The sequence below is a fragment of the Dermochelys coriacea genome, chromosome 9, assembly GCF_009764565.3.
Source record: "Dermochelys coriacea isolate rDerCor1 chromosome 9, rDerCor1.pri.v4, whole genome shotgun sequence".
Lineage (NCBI taxonomy): Eukaryota > Metazoa > Chordata > Testudines > Dermochelyidae > Dermochelys > Dermochelys coriacea.
The window spans coordinates 56411382-56431616 of NC_050076.1; the positions used below are offsets into that span (position 1 = coordinate 56411382).

Below are 20235 nucleotides of genomic sequence, written 5' to 3' on the forward strand. Positions count from 1 at the left end.
ATTTATACCTCTTACAGTTGTTTAGATAATGGTGAAAACCAATGGAGTTTGCAAACTTTCTGAGTTGCAAAGAGCCTGAAATAATAGTTCAGAGAGGTGTGACTTGCCCTCAGGACTTGCCATCAGACTTCATGATGCCACAGTCACAGAATTCTGCACTTTTTTTGCTATGGAATTTGTCAGTTTCCTGCAGCCATACATCTGACATTCCCCCCGATCTTCCTGCACTGCCAAAACATGCCTGCACCTTCTCTTGTTTTCCATCTTTCCCCACCTGGGGGAATCAACTGGATTTCAGCATACCCTTCTATAGAGCACAGCAGCAGGAAAACAAGTCAAGTCTAGCTTGCTGACAGGGACTAGATGGAACCTGAAGTGTAGACTGTCCAGCTGAGCTTGCCAGGATGAACACCACAATAGACAGACAGACAATATCCCAGGAGCAGAGAAGATGAGATACTGAAGCTGGCTTCAAGCTCACCATTTCCATGATTCATACAGAGGTAAGGAGCTATTGAGCAAGGCCACTTGGACAATATTTTAACTGCTGAGACCCATAGATGTGGACTGCCCAGAAAACAGTGAAAAACACAATCTTCAAAAGTAACCCTTGCTGAAAATAATGACTGCCAAATTTACATGAAATTAGTGTTTTCAACTGTAAGTCATAGTTGTTTGTGAGTTTGAGGGTGACAACCCTCATGGAGATGGGAATTAAGGATATTTCACAAAGCCAGAATAAAAAGAACATTGCCATGGAATTTAGGAGTTCTTGCCACACAATTTAGTCCCACAGTGCTGCAGAATACACAAAGATCTGATTATAACAGGAGTTTGGTGTAACTGGCTGACAAAGGCAACCTCAAAATTTAGAGGTTCGGCAACATAACACTACACTAAAAGATCCCACAATGATTACTATAGCACTATTTCTGATCAAGTGCTGTCTTTGCCATATACATTAGTGCACTGAATATAAAAAAGGCAACAAATGGAATTTTTCATACAGCAGTTTAATGGAAGGAAACTGGATGATGGAGGAAAGGTAGGGGGCTGGGAAAAAATAAAGGAATTCAGCAATTTTTGCTTAGAACTGACTAGCCTCAACACAGGCTGGATTTATGTATGCCATGTTAAAACATGCTTTCAGAATTTTTTTTCCCAGGGAACAGCTCTCCCCCCATAATAGATATTCAATTCCTTTAGACTAGACCGTATGCTATTTAGGGTATGATCTGTCTATTTGTGTGTACTATCCTGTGCCAAGTGTAACATGAGCATTAAATAAATGAATAATATTTTCCTGCAATACCCTTCCCTCATTCTAGCCTTTTTTCTTAAAGATGCCTACTCCTTACAGTTTATAGAGTTACCATTTAGACCAGATATCTTTGTTCTATTTCTAAAAAGTAATGTTTTTCTGTTGAACATGCTCAGATGAATTATTAATAATTAAAGTAGAATTTATGGAAATAGGGACCTCTTAACTGCATGTATGGACCATCTTTAAAATTAATACGAGTACAACCACAGAACCCATTCAGAATGCAATCCTTTTAAATATGATAAAGTACTGCAGGAATCATGATTCTCTGACTTTTACAACTGGTTACATACTGGAAAATAATTGTGCTACACAGGTTCTGGGTGAGTATGAGGTGGTTAAAACATTCAGTCTAGTTTCTACTTCTTTATTCTGTATTGACTTTGAAAAATGGCAAATGACTTTCACAATGGCAAATCCTGAAAAGATTTTTTCCCAACTACCAAAATTTCAGGGGTTCAAAAGGAATTCAATATTTTCAAAGATTTAGTCTATATTGTGCGTATATATTGTGTTTTTCATCAAATTTGGGTATGATGTAACCAAATAAACTTTATATACAAAGTATAATTACAACAGTATGATTTTTGTGAGCAGATAAGGGCTAAGTTGCATCTCTGTGGGATAAGTGATAAAAGGTTGGAAATATAAATTTTGGCCATAAATTCACAAATTACCCAACTTCAAGCTTAGTGTGTACAACACAATGGGCCAAACTCATTCCTGGTGTAATGCCACAATCTCAGAAAGAGGATGTTAGGGCTTCATGTGGTAAAAAATAAAATTACCCAGAAATGTGGTTATAACATAGTGGCTGGAGAATTTGGAATACTGTATATCCAATAAAACTTCTAGGCACAAACTCAGATGAGTAACTTGAGTACTATTTTCTTACGTATAAAAACCAGAGTTTAACTATTCAAATTTATCTAATAAAGTTAAGAGCACAATACTTGTCAGAAAGAATAGAATTTTTAAAAAATTGCCTGCACCTACAATAGAAGGAACTTTCTAAAGTGGTTTCAGAGTAGCAGCCGTGTTAGTCTGTATCCGCAAAAAGAAAAAGGAGTACTTGTGGCACCTTAGAGACTAACACATTTATTTGAGCATAAGCTTTCGTGAGCTACAGCTCACTTCATTGGATGCATTCAGTGGAAAATACAGTGGGGAGATATATATACACAGAGAACATGAGACAATGGGTGTTACCATACACACTGTAACAAGAGTGATCAGGTAAGGTGAGCGATTACCAGCAGGAGAGTGGGGGCTGGAGGAGCACCTTTTGAAGTGATAATCAAGGTGGGCCATTTCCAGCAGTTGACAAAAACGTGTGAGGAACAATGGGGGGAGGAATAAACGTGGGGAAATAGTTTTACTTTGTGTAATGACACATCCACTCCCAGTCTCTATTCAAGCCTAAGTTAATTGTATCCAGTTTGCAAATTAATTCCAATTCAGCAGTCTCTCGTTGGAGTCTGTTTTTGAAGTTTTTTTGTTGAAGAATTGCCACTTTTAGGTCTGTACTCAAGTGACCAAAGAGACTGAAGTGTTCTCCGACTGGTTTTTGAATGTTATAATTCTTGACGTCTGATTTGTGTCCATTCATTCTTTTACGTAGAGACTGTCCAGTTTGACCAATGTACATGGCAGAGGGGCATTGCTGGCACATGATGGCATATATCACATTGGCAGATGCGTAGGTGAATAAGCCTCTGATAGTGTGGCTGATGTGATTAGGCCCTATGATGGTGTCCCCTGAATAGATATGTGGACACAGTTGGCAATGGGCTTTGTTGCAAGGATAGGTTCCTGGGTTAGTGGTTCTGTTGTGTGGTGTGTGGTTGCTGGTGAGTATTTGCTTCAGGTTGGGGGCTGTCTGTAAGAAAGAACTGGCCTGTCTCCCAAGATCTGTGAGAGTGATGGGTCGTCCTTCAGGATAGGTTGTAGATCCTTGATGATGCGTTGGAGAGGTTTTGGTTGGGGGCTGAAGGTGATGGCTAGTGGTGTTCTGTTATTTTCTTTGTTGGGCCTGTCCTGTAGTAGGTGACTTCTGGGTACTCTTCTGGCTCTGTCAATCTCTTTTTCACTTCAGCAGGTGGGTACTGTAGTTGTAAGAACACTTGATAGAGATCTTGTAGGTATTTGTCTCTAGTCTTAGGGGTTGGAGCAAATGCAGTTGTATCTTAGAGATTGGCTGTAGACAATGGATCGTGTGGTGTGGTCTGGATGAAAGCTGGAGGCACGTAGGTAGGCACAGCGGTCAGTAGGTTTCCAGTATAGGGTGTTGTTTATGTGACTATCGCTTATTAGCAGAGTAGTGTCCAGGAAGTGGATCTCTTGTGTGGACTGGTCCAGGCTGAGGTTGATGGTGGGATGGAAATTGTTGAAATCATGGTGGAATTTCTCAAGGGCTTCTTTTCCATGGGTCCAGATGATGAAGACGTCATCAACGTAGTGCAAGTAGAGTAGGGGCATTAGGGGACGAGAGCTGAGGAAGTGTTGCTCCAAGTCAGCCATAAAAATGTTGGCATACTGTGGGGCCATGCGGATACCATAGCAGTGCCGCCGATTTCAAGGTATACATTGTCCCCAAATGGGAAATAGTTATGGCTGAGGACAAAGTCACAAAGTTCAGCCACCAGGTTTCCCGTGACATTATTGGTGATACTGTTCCTGACGGCTTGTAGTCCATCTTTGTGTGGAATGTTGGTGTAGAGGGCTACTACATCAATAGTGGCCAGGATGGTGTTCTCAGGAAGATCACCAATGGATTGTAGTTTCCTCAGGAAGTCAGTGATGTCTCGAAGAAAGCTGGGAGTGCTGATAGCGTAGGGTCTGAGGAGGAAGTCTACATAGCCAGACAATCCTGCTGTCAGGGTGACAATGCCTGAGATGATGGAGCATCCAGGATTTCCAGGTTTATGGATCTTGGGTAGCAGATAGAATACCCCAGGTCAGGGTTCCAGGGGTGTGTCTGTGTGGATTTGTTCTTGTGCTTTTTCAGGGAGTTTCTTGAGCAAATGCTGTAGTTTCTTTTGGTAACTCTCAGTGGGATCAGAGGGTAATGGCTTGTAGAAAGTGGTGTTGGAGAGCTGCCTAGTAGCCTCTTGTTCATATTCCGACCTATTCATGATGACGACAGCACCTCCTTTGTCAGCCTTTTTGATTATGATGTCAGAGTTGTTTCTGAGGCTGTGAATGGCATTGTGTTCTGCACGGCTGAGTTATGGGGCAAGTGATGCTGCTTTTCCACAATTTCAGCCCGTGCACGTCGGTGGAAGCACTCTATGTAGACGTCCAGTCTGTTGTTTTGACTTTCAGGAGGAGTCCATCCAGAATCCTTCTTTTTGTAGTGTTGGTAGGAAGGTCTCTGTGGGTTAGTATGTTGTTCAGAGGTGTGTTGAAAATATTCCTTGAGTTGGAGGCGTCGAAAATAGGATTCTAAGTCACCACAGAACTGTACCATGTTCGTGGGGGTGGAGGTGCAGAAGGAGAGGCCCCAAGATAGGACAGATTCTTCTGCTGGGCTAAGAGTATAGTTGGATAGATTAACAATATTGCTGGGTGGGTTAAGGGAACCACCGTTGTTTCCCCTTGTGGCTTAGATAGTTTAGTGTCCTTTTTCTTTTGTAGAGAAGCAAAGGGTGTTTTGTAAATGGCTGGTCTAGTTTTTGTAAAGTCCAGCCACGAGGAAGTTTGTGTGGAAGGTTGGTTTTTTATGAGGGTATCCAGTTTTGAGAGCTCATTCTTAATCTCTCCCTGTGTGCTGTAGAGGATGTTGATCAAGTGGTTCCGCAGTTTCTTTGAGAATGTGTGGCACAAGCTGTCAGCATAGTCTGTGTGGTATGTAGACTGTAATGGATTTTTTTACCTTCAGTCCTTTTGGTATGATGTCCATCTGTTTGCATTTGGAGAGTGGGGAAAACTCGGAATGAAGACAAGCAGCTCACACTGCACAGAAAACATTTACAAATGAGAAGCCGTTTAAAAGTAATTATCCTCAGATGTTTGCTGTAGACTAATCTGCACAGACTGGTCTGAAAACAATCTGGTCTAGTTTTGTTCATCCATTAAGTAGATAAATCTACTTAGGCTTCCCCAAGTCAATGGATGACAACCTGCCAATTAAAAGTATTTTCCAACAAGAACTGCCTTCAGGACAGAAGGTCTCAATGCAAGGTTTCCTTACAGATGTATCCATATGTAGACAATATTTATTATCACAACATCCATACAGTAATGGGGAAGATCAAACTCAAACCCAGATACTGCTAAGTGTCCTCTGCTTTATATAGTTTTTAAAACCTACAATTAATTTAGATTTATGGCTTGAAGAGGCAAAAGCATTGCATATTTAGAAATCACATGTGGCAAAATACTCTGTTCGCCTCAGCAGGCTCAGTTCTTTTTAGCCTTGGAGACACAGGTTTGGGCAAGACAGTCCTTCTAGCTGGCACAATGTCAGGCTATACCTTTCCTCAATCAGTCCCTTGTGTCTGTTTTCCTTTCCCTTCTGGGGAGGGAATGCAGCCTCCCTTCCTGGAAAGATTCGGTGTCTTGCTGCACCCAGCCTACTGGCAGCTTCCCTGCTTTTCTCACTCCCTCACTGCCCCCCCTTTCCTAACAGGGGAGGGTTTAAAAAGGGCTCAAGCAGTTGGAGTCAGCTGAACCCAACTGGTTCTCTAGCAACCCTTTTCAGCTGAACCTTATTAACCTGTGGTTACCTCTCCTCAGTGGATAGGAAGGGGCCTTTTAACAATCTGGGGCTGATTACTCCCCCCCCCCCCCGGCTTTGTAGCTGTTTGTCCTGGGTTTACCACATCACTCATTGTGTGTTGTTTAAATCCTAAATTGTAAACTCTGTGAGGCAGGAACTGTCCTTGTGTTGTTTGTATAATGCCTAGTACAAGAGAAGTGTAATCCCTGTTTGGGGTCCTTAGGTATAATAGGATATAAAGTGTTCAACTTTAGATCTTGCAGAGGTACACATCTACAGAGCTGTACCATTAATAGACTATTTTGGCACTAAGTAAACAGACCTGAAAGATTAAATGTAGAAGCCATATTTTACACATAAAACAAAATAAATTACTCATTTTAAGAAGCACAATATAAGCTTTAAAATCCTATCTCAGTGAAAACATTTATTTTCCTTTTAATATAGAACTGCTATTGAAAACACTGCTTCAATTTCATGTTGCATTTTATTATTCTACTGGTTTTATCAACTGAACCCATGTATTAATTATTTGTATTACCATAGTACTTAGCAGCCCTAGTCATGGACAATATCACACAATATCAGCCTGAAGAAATTAAGCATTATCCAAGTAGGTGTACACAACATGCTCTGACTTTCACGTTCCACCTACTGAACAGAGCCTTGCGGTACATAAAGTTATATAAAGCCAGACCGAAGTTGCCTATAGGATATACCGCAGATAAATGTAGTACTCAGAATAGGGCCAGGCAAGTAAAGGCAGAGCAGAAGCTGCAAATGCAGTAGACTTGAAATTGAGAAAGGAAATAATATCTAGAGGTAGAGGAAAGCCAAGAAACCTGGAGACACTGCATCCTGTCAGTAACAGCTCATTCTTCCTTGTCAGACCAGAAGTGTTACCACCAGAAAAGCTAATTCAAAAGTCAGTGTCATGGAAGAACAAATCACCTCACATATTGAAACAGTAAAAATAAGAGAAGCTGAGGAGGAGGAAAAAGGAGGGGAATAAAAATGAAAGACAAAGGTGAAAAGAGAAATCAAGAGAACAGAAAAGAAGGCTAGCGCTGTGTGCTGCCATAAAGGCGACCAGGGTTCAGTTTTCTATTCAGGTCTCACTCCTTCAAAGGAAAATGATGAGATGTGTGTAAATTGAGGGAAAACGTGGGAACTTCACAAATCAGACTAAAAAGATGAAGGATCCCCAACACCAGTGAGATAATGGAAAAGAAATGGAAGGATGTCACACTTATTTTTAGATTTGCAAATGCTTCCAGATTACATCTATTACACAAACATTTTCCAGGAAAGGACAGAGATTTAAAATTTCTAACCAAAATTGCACAAGTAACCTTAATTTTGTCATTTCCTAATTTGACAGTTTCATTCTGCAACATTAACATTCTTTTAAAAATAGGGATTTATTTAAAACAAAATTTCTTACATTTAAAAAATGAAAAATACAGTAAAGAAATTCCATAATATTCATTTATTTGCTATACAGCAGTAGAACGCTTTCCTCTGTGCAATATGTGCAATCAATAAAAAAAACATTTTCTCATTCTACATACACATTTCTGTATCATACAGAAGTAGGTAGGACTCCTTAAGAGCCCTACTTCCTTCAGCATACTCCTTCACAGATCATATTCCATAACCTCCTACCTATGAAAACCAAAATTTCACTCCTATTTATTATCCACACATGGAATGAAATCTCGAGGCAGTGCTGAATCAGTAGTAGTTTTCAATTTGTAATTGCACACGTGCACCAATGGAATGATAAGGAATAGTATGTTTTATTGTTTAATGTAATCCAGTGTGAATGCGCATATTACATTTTATTAAATCCTTACAATTTGGCCAAATTAAATTTCATTAGCCCAATTTTCATTAATCCAATGAAAGGTATATCTACAACCCAAGGACTATATTCTGCTAAATTCCATCACCTTCGCCCAAGATGCTAAAGCTCTCCAATAAAAGACACATTGTTATATTCTCACTAGAAGAACTGTTTTTAAACTCCTATGCTTTAAAATAGCTCAACCGTATTTGATGAAACTTTCAGAAAATAATTCTGGAAGTGAATCCATCAAATTAAGGCATTTAATTAACATAGGTTGACAAATGTCATCCCAACAACTTCTACAATGCAGTTAAGTTTTGTCAGGAGAAATGTCTACAGCTAATTGAAAAACAGAAGTGTGGTGACATGAAAATAAACAATTGACTACTGTACTGATGTTTCAGGCTGCATTGCAGTCCCACATATAGCTGCTGCCCTTAAAAGCTTTCCAGCTTTAGTTTAGAGCTTGCTTGCACAATTACTTGCACCAAGCTAGGGTGCAAATCTATCCCACACTAGCCTATCACACACTAACTGTTCATGTGGACCCTGCTAACATGCACTAACAATTCATTAATGCACTTTGATCTAGTCCCATTTCAAAGAGGAATAGATCAAAGCACATTAACAAACTATTAATGCAAGTCAGCAGGGTCTGTCTGCAGCAGACTAATGCAAGGTAGATTCACACCCCACATTGCTGTTGTCATATTCACAAGCTCCTAAATAACAAGTTGATGTTAGACCAGTATCTGCACTAATTCCTGAATTTCCCTGTGTTGAGTACAAGGAATATCTAATGAAGATTGCAAATACTGAAGTAATCTTTCATTTATATTTTTCATACCAAAATTGTTTAAATGCACATCTGTACAGCTGATAACAGCAACCAAAGTAAAAGACATTCAATATGCATGAAATCATCAAATTAGAGATGAGAATGATCTATTAGGTAATAGAGTAGCAGCCGTGTTAGTCTGTATTCGCAAAAAGAAAAGGAGTACTTGTGGCACCTTAGAGACTAACAAATTTATTTGAGCATAAGTTTTCATGAGCTACAGCTCACAAAAACTTATGCTCAAATAAATTTGTTAGTCTCTAAGATGCCACAAGTACTCCTTTTCTTTTTGCTATTAGGTAATCTAATCTATTTCACAACCAGTTCGGGACTGATCCCTAATGTCTGTTTTCTCATGCTTTAACATATCACCTCTTTCAAACCTGCATTATAGGGGTTAAAAACAGTGACACGGACTGAATTTTCTTATCAACAAAGGTCATAACAGCCCTGTGCTCAGAAGGTTCAGCAGACCAAGTTCCAACCAAAAAGCATCAGGTAATGTTGTGGTTCTCTGAATAAAAAGAAGTTACTCACCTTGTGCAGTAACGATGGTTCTTCGAGATGTGTGTCCCTGTGGGTGCTCCACTCTAGGTGTCAGCGTGTCCCTGCGCCGAAGATTTCTCACAGCAGTACTCAGTCGGGGGAAGGGTGCGCACAGGAGCCATCTCATGCAGCCATTGGCACCTCCTGTAGCACGCGCTCCCTCGACCGTCCCCTCTGTTCCTTCTCTACTGCAGAGCTCAGCTGTGTGAACTCCAAAGAAGGGGGAGGAGGGTGGATAGAGGAAAACCCACAGGGACACACATTTCAAAGAACCATCGTTACTGCACAAGGTGAGTAACTTCTTCTTCTAGCAGTGTCCCTGTGGGTGCTCCACTCTAGGTGCTTGTACAGCAGTTCCCCACCAGGAGTAGTAGGGGTTCGGAATTATGTATAAGTGTGTGATGAGAGCACTGTAAGGCCAACGATAGAGTCTGAGACAAGGCCTTGGGTGATAGCATAATGCTTTGCAAAAGCGTGCTCCGATGTCCAGGTTGCAGCTCTACAAATATCTATTAAGGGGACATTGTTCAAGAATGCAATCCATGTCACCATGGCTCGCGTTGAGTGGAATCTGATGTCCACGGCGGGTTTTTTGTGATGCAGATGGTAGCAAGTTTGAATGCAGGCAGAGACCCATTTAGAGAGTCTCTGGGTCAATATTGTAGAGCCCTTGGAGTGCTTTGCTGTAGAGACGAATGGTCTTGGTGACTTGCAAAATGGTTTAGTTCTGTCCAAGTAAAAGGCTACTGCCAGTCTGAAATCTAACATGTGCAACATTGCTTCTCGAGAGTCGTTATGTGCCTTGGGATGGAAGGCAGGTAAGTGTATGGTTTGGTTAATATGAAAATTTGTAGCCACTTTGGGCAAGAATTTTGGGTGGGGACGTAACATGATTTTGTCTTTGGTAAATACAGTGTATGGTGGTTCAGCCATCAATGCTCCTATTTCGCTGACACGTCTGGCAGATGTGATTGCCACTAGGAATGCGACCTTCATTGACATATGAAGGAGCGAGCAGGTTGCTAGAGTCTCAAAGGGTGGTCTTGTGAGACATTTGAGCACAAGATTGAGATCCCATGCAGGTTGGCATACTTCTGGGTACATGTTCTGTATACCTGCTAGAAAGCGCCATGTAACTGGGTGAGCGAATATTGAAGCCCCTTTTATCTGTTCGTGGAGGGCCATAATGGCAGCGAGGTGTACTTTAATAGAGTTTACGGCTAATCCCGTTTCCTTCAGTTCTAGTAGGTAGTCTAGGATCATAGATAGAGGAGCCTTGGCTGCATCCAGCTATTTTTGCTGACACCGAAGGGAGAATCTTCTCCACTTGTGGCGGTATTTCTAGTGGTGAGACGAAGGCTATTTAGTAATACCTGTTTTACTTTCTCCGAACAATTCAATTCCTCATGCTGGAACCAAAGAGGGCCACGCTTTGAGATGGAGTTTTGCTAGGTCTGGATTGAGCGTTGGGCCCTTGTTCTGGGACAGAAGGTCCATCCAGAAAGGCAGCAGTTGTGGGGTATAAACTGCTAGACTTGAGAGGTATGGAAACCAAGTCTGTCTGAGCCATGTGGGGACAATGAGAATGATGTATGCTCTGTCGAGTCATATCTTGCGGATGATCCGTGGGATCAGTGGTATTGGCAGGAAGGCGTACATGAGTGACGCGTTCCACGGGATGAGGAAGATCTCCCCTAACGATCCCAGTGCCAGGCCTGCCCTGGAGCAAAATAGTGCACATTTGTGATTTGTCACTGAGGCGAAAAGGTCGATTACTGGGTGACCCCATTTTTGGAATATTGTGTCGAGAACATAGTCGTGGATTTCCCACTCATGTTCCTGTGAGAAGTGCCTGCTGAGGTTGTCAGCTGTAGTGTTTGGGCACCCTGGTAGGTATGATGCTGCAATGTTTATATTGTTGCAGATGAGGAGTTCCATAAATTCATGGCTTCTACGCATAGCAAGTAAGACCCAGCTCCTCCTTGGTGACTGATGTAAAACATACACGCCACACTGTCGGTGAGAATAGAGATTGAGGTTTCACGTATGAGTGGGAGGAAGGGTCAGCATGCATTGTGTACCATGCAGAGTTCCAGGAGACTGATATGTAGTCGGGTTTCCGTCGCAGACCACTTGCCTTGCACACTGTGGTGACCCAAGTGGGCGCCCCAACCTATCAGGGAGGCATCTGTTGTAATAGTCACTGATGGGGGGGTCTTGTTGAAAGGGAACCCTGGAGCATACGTTCCCTGGCTGTGTCCACCATTGTAGGGAGAGGATAACCCTTGGTGGTAGTGTCACATGTCTGTTGAGAGAGAGTTTGCTGAGTGCATAGACTGTGCTCAACCAGTGCTGCAGATAGAGCATATGGAGTCTGGCATACTTTACTACAAAAGTCGTAGCTGCCATATGTCCCAGAATCTGAAGGCATGTCCTCATTGAACTTTGTGGGCTGATGGTCACCGTGGAAATAAAATTGGTCAATGTAGTGAATCTGTGGTTTGGCAATATTGCCTTGGCTTGTATGGAGTCTAAGTCAGCTCCGATAAACTCCAATCGCTGGGTTGGTTCCAGGGTGGATTTCTTTTCATTTATCTGTAGACCTAGCTAGTGAAACAGGTCTATTGTGGTCTTCAGCATGCCAGCCGTTTCTTGTCAGTTGGCACCCCTGAGAAGGCAATCGTCTAAATAGGGGAAGATTATGACTCCTTTGCTTCATAAATGTGCTGTTACTACTGCAAGCGTTTTTGAGAATATGGGGGGAGCAGTGGTCAGCCCAAAGGGAAGGACCTGTATTGGTAGTGACTGGGTCCTACTGTAAACCTCAGGAACCGTCTGTGGGTAGGATGTATTGTAATACGGAAGTATGCATCTTGGAGGTCGAGGGCTGCAAACCAGTCCCCCCCCCGCATCTAGCACTTGGAATATTGTGACCAGAGTGACCATTTTGAACCTGTGGTTGAGTATGAACCCGTTGAGTTTTCGGAGATCTAAGATTGGTCTCCATCCCCCTCCTTTCTTCTCTGTCAGGAAATATTTGGAACAAAAACCCCTCCCTCGGTATTGATGTGGTACTGGTTCTACAGCACACAGCAGTAGGAGGTGGTCTACTTCCTGTGCTTGTGAGAGGGGCCCTGAAGAGGAACAAAGAAGGGTGGAGGGTAGGGGAGATGGCTGTGAAAGGAATGGTGTAGCCAGATTGTATGATCTCCAAAACCCATTGATCTGTGGTTATCACAGCCCAGGCATGGTAAAACGGGCGTAGGCGGTGACCAAAATTGTGGGATGGGGTATCTGTTGGCGCTAGAGGTGTGGGGAGGTCATGCATTCCCTCAGCCAAGACTTCAAAATTGTGGCTTAGTTGTAGATGGATGAGGCCTGGTTCTGTGGAGCTCGTTGTCTCTGAGCCCGTTGTTTGGATCTGTTCTGAGTGAAGTATCGTGGTTGTTGACAGTTAAACGAGGTGTCTCATGACCTCTGGTATGGTGTAAAGTGAGGGCGTTTGTCAGGCGGTGGGTATATGCCTAGTGCATGCAGTGTCGCACGAGAGGCTTTCATGGTATGGAGCACATCATCTGTTTGAGATGAGAAAAGTTTCTCTCTATCGAAGGGGAGGTCCTCCACTTTTAGCTGTAGTTCTTTTGGAATTCCCGAAGCCTGCAACCATGCTGTTCTACTCATAACCACAGCTGTTGCGGTTGTTCGGTCAGCTGTGTCCACTACATCCATTGAGGCTTGCAGTGCTGTGCGGGCTAATGGCATTGAGTTGAGGACGTTTATGCTCAGGGAGGTCCTCCATAAGCTCTTTTATTTTACTATAGTTAGAGTAGTTGTAATTTGCTAGTAGAGCAGAATAGTTGGCAACTCTAAGCAAAAGAGTGGGTGACGAGTAACCTTTCCGCCCAAAGAAGTCCAGTGAGAAGCAGACATGAGGCTGTTTCCTGTGCTGATTGCCAGCCTCTACTACCAGAGAACAGGCTTGAGGGTGTGAAAACAAAAATTCCATGCCTTTGGCTGGAATGAAGTATTTTCTCTCAGCCCTTTTGTTGGTGGGTGGTGCCAATGCCGGTGTTTGCCATATTACCTCCACAGGCTCTATTATAGCCTCATTGATGGGGAGGGCAATCTTGGTCGATAATGCCGGTTGTAAGGTTTTAACAACTTATGTTGTTTCTCCTGCACTTCATGTAAGGCAATTTCTTGGCTGTTTGCTACTCTTTTGAAGAGTTCTTGGAACTGTTTCAGGTCATCTGGTGTCGTAAGGGTGGACGGTGTCACCCTTCGTCTGGTGCAGAAGATGAGTGTGGGGCAGGTGGTGAATCATCTAGGTCTGCCTGTGATAGTATCTCTTCCTCTTCTATCTCTGTCTCAGGGGGGTCAGAGGTTTCTCTATGTGGTAATGACGGGTGTACTCTGGAACCTCTTGTTGCTGAGGAAGGGGGACCAGAATAGGGGTTCTGGTATGTGGGCCAAGGACCCCACTGTGGCCATTGCATGGGGTAAGGCGGTAATGGGTAAGACTAGTGCTGTGCATAACAGGGCTGTGAATGCTCGTAGGGATGAGGCTTAGGCTTCACAGCATTTCATGTAAGTCTCATCTGTGATGGGGATGAACGTTGAGAGGAGAAGCAGTTGTCCTGCACGTCTCCTTCCTCACCACTATGCATGAAGAGTGGTGCAGAAGATGAAGGATGGTACCATACTATGTAGCTCGGGGAGTGTTCGGTGCCAAGAAGTGGTGACTGCGGTGCTGAAGAAACTGCTATGTCAGCAGGACGCATGAGTTGTGCTGGTCCCACCTTGCGGTTGCGATCGAGCATTGGAGCGCTGGATTCGGCTTGTTAGGTGGCAGCAAGTCTTGGGTCAGTGCTGGTGGCAGCAGCATTGATTGCAGTGCTGGTGCCTGTGCCACACTCTGCACCGGGGTAGTCGGTGCCATGGAGGAGACTAGACATCTCAACTCCAGTGTCGTGCATTGGGGCTCAGCAGGGGTCCACTGAGGGACGGTGTCAGAGGAGCCCGGTGCCTCATAAGTGCTCACCCTGGATGAGTGGAGCACTGAGGGTAAACACCTCACTGGGGAAGCTCTCTTTTTCTGAGGGACCCTTGCTCGAGAGGTCGAGGTTTGCTTCCTGACAGTTTTGGAAGTCGGAGCCTTATCAGAGCTCAGGGATCTCGGTTTATGAGACTCCCCAGAGGACGTCTCTTGCAGAGGTTAAAGGGATTTCACCAGCAGAAGCATTTTCAAGCGGAGATCCCTGTCACGTCTTGCCTTTGTTATTAAGTTGGTGCAATGGATGCATTTCTGGGAGATACAAGTTTCTCCCAGACAGCGAATGCAGGATGTATGGCCATCAGAGACCGGCATCGGTTCACGGCAGGAGTCACACTTTTAAAATCCTGTTGAGCCCAGCATGACTGCAGTTAAGCCTCTCCCATCTCTCAAGAGATAAGGGTGGGAGTTAATTGTAATGGTAAATTGAAGAAACTGTTCCCAAACGGGGAGTTAAGGAAAGAAAAAGTCTTCTTCTTTCTTCTCTTTTCCTTTTCTTTTTTTTTTTAAAGAAAAACCTCTGAGAGGAACTAAGGAAACTATGTAACTATGTATAGACTAAGACTAACTAAACAATGTAACTAAGTATAGACTACAAAGAAGTTCCTATGTAACTTGTAACTTTTTTTTTCCCCAGAAAGTATTAAAGAGAGCAATACCATGAAGCTCCATCTGCAGCCGAGGATGGTTGAGAAGGAACTGAGAGGACAGTCAAGAGAGCGCGCGCTACAGGAGGTGCCAACGGCTGCACAAGACAACTCCTGTGTGCGCCCTTCCCCCAACCGAGTACTACTAGTGAGAAATCTCCGATCTCCGGCGCAGGGACACACCGACACCTAGAGTGGAGTACCCACAGGGACACCACTCGAAGAAGAACGTTAATTCACTCATCTTGCATGTATATTATGTTCTTGATTACTTATTAGGACGAGGTTTCATAGTGGTAGCCATGTTAGTCTGTATCAGCAAAAATGAACAAGGAGTCCTTGAGGCACTACAAAAACTAATTTCCCTCTGCTGATACTCACACCTTCTTGTCAACTGTTTGAAATGGGCCACCTTGATTGCATTGGCCTCATTAGCACTACAAAAGTGATTTTCCCTCCCTTGGTATCCACCCCTTCTTGTTAACTGCTGAAAATAGGTCACTTCCACCTTAGTTGAATTGGCTTGTTAGTACTGCCACCCCCCCCCATTTGGTTAGGCAACTCCCATCTTTTCATGTGCTGTGTATTTATACCTGCCTACTGTATTTTCCATTCCATGCACTTGATGAAGTGGGTTTTAACCCACGAAAGCTTATGCCCAAATAAATGTATTTGTCTCTAAGGTGCCACAAGGACTCTTTGTTGTTTTTATTAGGATCAGTGGTTCTCTAACTTTAATGTTAACATTTAATATGTGTTTAAAATTCAGTGTACCATTTTGTGAGAGAACACTGCTTATGAACCTCCTTTCATGCCCTAAACCCTCATTTCCCACTGCTTGCTTCTCAAAGTACTTCATTTTGCAAACAAATAGACCACAGGTAAGATGTGCTGAATCAGAGTGTTAAATATATACTTTATTATACAGTATGTGCAATGTGAGTGAGTTATTTCTAGAGAACATTAATTTTTACAGTTCCTGACCATTCTGTGTTTACATTAATCTTAAAGTTGTGGTAAAAATGTATTCGCAACTGGATTTTCTGTTTACTTCAAAAATACTTTTTAAAAGATCCCACAATATGTAGGACCAGATTTCTGTACTTTCTCAGTACAGTAGAACCTCAGAGTTATGAGCACCAGAGACAGAAACGGACCCGTTCATTTGGAACTGGAAGTACGCAATTAGGCAGCAGCAGAGACCAAAAAAATCACAAATACAGTACAGTTATGGATTAAATGTAAACTACTAAAAAATAAAGGGAAAGCAGCATTTTTTTTCTGCATAGTAAAGTTTCAAAGCTGTATTAATTCACTGTTCAGTTGTAAACTTTTGAAAGAACTATAATATTTTGTTCAGAGTTACGAACATTTAGGAGTTATGAACAACCTCCATTCCTGAGGTTTTCGTAACTCTGAGGTTCTACTGTACTATTTTATGGTCACTTCTGTCCCACAGATTTACAACTTTTCTATTCTCTTTATACTTCGCAGAGTATAAAATGTCCATACTATGGAATTTATTTATAATTACTGAATTATAAGCATGACCCCATATAACCAGTGGCAAGTGGAAATTATATTCTGCAACTGGAAATTCTGGGACAGTCTTACTCAAACTATAAAACACTTAACAAAATTAAAATGTAAAAGGAATTAGTTTAAACCATTACTATTCAGACCATAAGGTCTTCAGCAAAGAAGGCCATCATGATAATGCATACAGTATTAAAACTATATTGTAAGGTTATTGCACGTGAACAGCATGTTTTCATCCTCCTTATTTCCCCCACCTCCTGCAAAGTTAAAAACATTATTAGATCTAATGAGTTCATTTGTCTAACAAAAATGAATAGCAGTTAAAAGAAAAAATGCACCTTGTATGAGTGAACACTAATGAGGTTGCTGTAGTCTACTATATTTGGCAAAGTTTAGAGTATAAATTGATCCCATTATTGTGGTTTTGCTTCCACCTACCAACAGCATTTAGCTTATGTCATCTATATGAAGAAGCAAGCATATGTAAAATTGTAAATAGCCTGTACTTCAGTCTCCTGGGGAAAAGGCATTCCATGACAGTTTGGCACTATTTACACAACAATTAGATCAAACTGTACTAGAACTTTTTAAACACATAAATAAGTAATTTTGGGGGTTAAAAACGGGGGGTTTTTTAGCTGTAGATGAGGCCTAACTCAGTGCTCCTGCATCTAGATTCTTTTACTGCCCCCCATCACCGTGATATTTGAACTCCATCAAACAATTATCATCTAATTTCCCTGCACTGTTTCACCAGTATGCTGTAATACTATAACATTTCCAAAAAGCCCACTAATAATCTGCACTTACAAGTGCTTCCTGTGAAACTCCAGTATCTTTCCTTGCAGTCTTTCCTGGTTTGGCAAGTATTGGTTTGTTTTAAGGTGATCACGATCCACAGATTCATCAAAATCCCCAATCTCAGCTATGATAAAAAGTAACAGAACATGTCAGAATTTAAACAAACAATACTTGAGTAAAGAAAATAAAGTTAATAACCTTGAATTCTAACTTTTCTATAAAATACCATTTACATAGTACTTTATAAAAACAAACAAGTTAATGACATTTATTGGCATTCCCACATCTACAAGTTTTCACATGGAGATTTTCCCATAAGAGACAGGAACAAACTATCAATGAGTTAACTTTATCTCTAAAAAGTTGTATCAGACTAATTCCTTCCAATACTGTGAATTAGGAAGCCATGGTTGGACTTAAGTATGGTCTACACACAAAGCTGCAGGGCAATTTAAATGCAACTTTGTGTTTAGCTTGCATCTGTAATTTACAGGTGCAAACTAAATATATTTAAACCAGGTTTAAACTGATGAGTGCCCAGATAGGGCTTTGTACCTTTTAATTAAATTAGTTTTAAACACATTTAAGTTAAACCAGTGCAATTTCTGTGTACACAAGCTCAGAGTAGTTTTGTAGAACCATGATAAACATATTTCAGTTTAAGCTTCAAAAACGATTGCTATAAAAACATCAGACTTTTTTTAAACATAGTTATGAAAAATACCATGAAAGTATCTTGTTTAAAATTAGGCTGGCCTATAAAACCTAGAGCTTTTAAACATGAGCATCTTGTAAATATATTAAGCCCAAAATATTCATATTCCTTTGTCACCTTTGCTTTTCAGCATCCTAAGATTCACTCCTGAAACAACCTGGCCACAGATGTTGATACTTACTCAGCTGTTCCATGTTGATTTGAAGTTCTCTCAAAAACACAAAGTGGTGCTAGAAAATCCTTGGCAAGTTTTCATAGCACAAATCATTGGACATTATGTAAGATAGGTTTGGCCTTCCAATAAATGGAGTCATATTTTATTATTGTGTCTGAAGAGGTGTTTCTTAAACATTTTTGGTTTGGGTGGGAAAGGAGAAAGGAAGAATGTATCACCTTTGTCTTATATTTAAGATTTGTAAAGAAATAGATCATTGCTTGTCTCCTTTAATCCTCAGGGCCAGATTTTCAATGCTATTTTGGCACTTAAATTCCTTTGAAAATCTGGGTTTAGGGCCCTCAAAGCATCTTGAGGGTCCTAAACAGAAACCAAGTCTATTCAGCCTCCACCCTCACTCCCAAACAGGAGCCCCCCACCTGCTTTTCCAATTCTCCCTTCCCTCTAACTCTTCCTAGCAACAAGTCCTTCTCCAGAAGGACGATATTCACAATATCAGGCCTGTTTTCTTGTGTTACCAGATTCCTGCTCTGATTCCCTCCACTTCCTGCCTGCCCTCCACATGTACGCTGCCTTGTAGCCTGAAGCTAATTTGGAAACTGGCATTGATTTGGAAACTTAATCTGGAGTAACTAAGGCAGATAAGAAGGGCAGGCCAGAAAATGAGCAAGGTTACTGGCAGTGGGAGGGAGAGCCAGGTGAGAGTTACAACAGATAAGAATCTTGACTCAGCCCCACCTTCCAGCAGCCAAAACTATATTGCTTTTAAGCACAACACTCCAAAGTGGCCTCCTTCTCAACCCTATTAAAATTGGCCAATCCTCATTGTGTTAAATACATGGTGATTATCCAGTATGCAAAAGGTTAAAGATTAACCAGTTAAGTTTATCAATATTCAACTTGTGAAGTAGAAAATACTTGTTTTAGGGGGTTTTTTTTGTGGTTTTGTTTTTATTGTTTTAATTATCAACGTGCAGATAATGCTTTGTGTATGCTGATACATGATCTAGTTCAGTTTAGCAGTGGCAACATCAGCTGATGCTGGGACAGCCAACATACTAACACTGCAGAAGATGAGAGATGATCAGAGCTGCTGTGTTGTTACTGCAGGTTAGTCGTTCCTCTGCCAAGTCTCTCTTGATTTGTAATGCAAACAGATACCTAAAAAGGAAGAGATCAATCTTTTGATGAGCTAAAGAAAACAACTCAACACTACTTACACAATAAGCAGCTTCTACAAATATTCTTCAAAAAGTACATAAAACAGAACTCTTCATTTATCAATGACAATCACATAAAATTAAAAAAGAAGTAGATAACATAGCTATGTCAAATCCCTAACCAGTCTGGCCACATAAAGCAATTTAATGGTGCGATGGAGTCAACTGACAGAGGAACCAAAGAAAGGAAAAGCCTCGCTCTTTGAAAAGCTTGGCTTATCAGAAAGCAGGTTTTAGAAAGTTTGTTTCGACCTCAGGATTAGATCTCGGTCATGGTTCAGAGGGTTTCACCTACCCACACAGTGGGGGACGTGCATGGCTACTAATATTTTATTAGCAAAGTATGCAGAGAGTGGGAGGAGACTGGGGTCCTATAAAACTTCTAACTCAGCCTGAGAAGATACAGCACTGGGGAAAGATGATATTGGATTTGAGACTTTGCTGGAGCTTACCTATTTAAAGAAACAATGGACTGTTCAGTGAGTAAAAACTTTAGGCAAGCCGATATACCAGTAGTTGTGGAGAAATGGGACTGAATGCAATGGGCAAGTCTGCTGATGTAATACTTGTGTTTTAAGAACTTGTCTGTCTGTTCTTCCTTCCCCCATCCCTGCCCTTATGTGGTAGGCAAACCATCTTGGCTCAACAGTGAGTACCTGTTAAGTGCATTTTTACCCCCATCTCTGTTTTAAGAATTGATACTATCCCTTCGTAACCTCAGCCATCAAACTTACAAACTGACTTGCTATTCATTCTGTGGGAGTAACATCAGAGCCTTTAATTTATCTGCTCAGCCCATCCTTCAGAC

General features: G+C 41.7%; 1 protein-coding gene across 16 annotated transcripts in view; it reads right to left on the bottom strand.

The window, feature by feature from the left end:
* Window positions 1-20235, bottom strand: part of FARP2 (FERM, ARH/RhoGEF and pleckstrin domain protein 2) — a 257803-nt gene that overhangs the window by 116483 nt on the left and 121085 nt on the right. For 14 of the 16 annotated variants that reach the window (XR_006273983.1, XR_006273985.1, XR_006273984.1 and 11 more), the window contains 2 exons: window positions 19271-19368; window positions 17327-17441 (listed from right to left, as the gene is read on the bottom strand). Coding sequence is in view for 13 of the 16 variants with exons in the window: in XM_043491578.1 (XP_043347513.1) it covers window positions 17327-17441; window positions 19271-19368 (213 nt within the window). In the remaining 3 variants the exon portion in view is untranslated. The other 2 variants (XM_043491585.1, XM_043491584.1) reach the window with 1 other exon arrangement.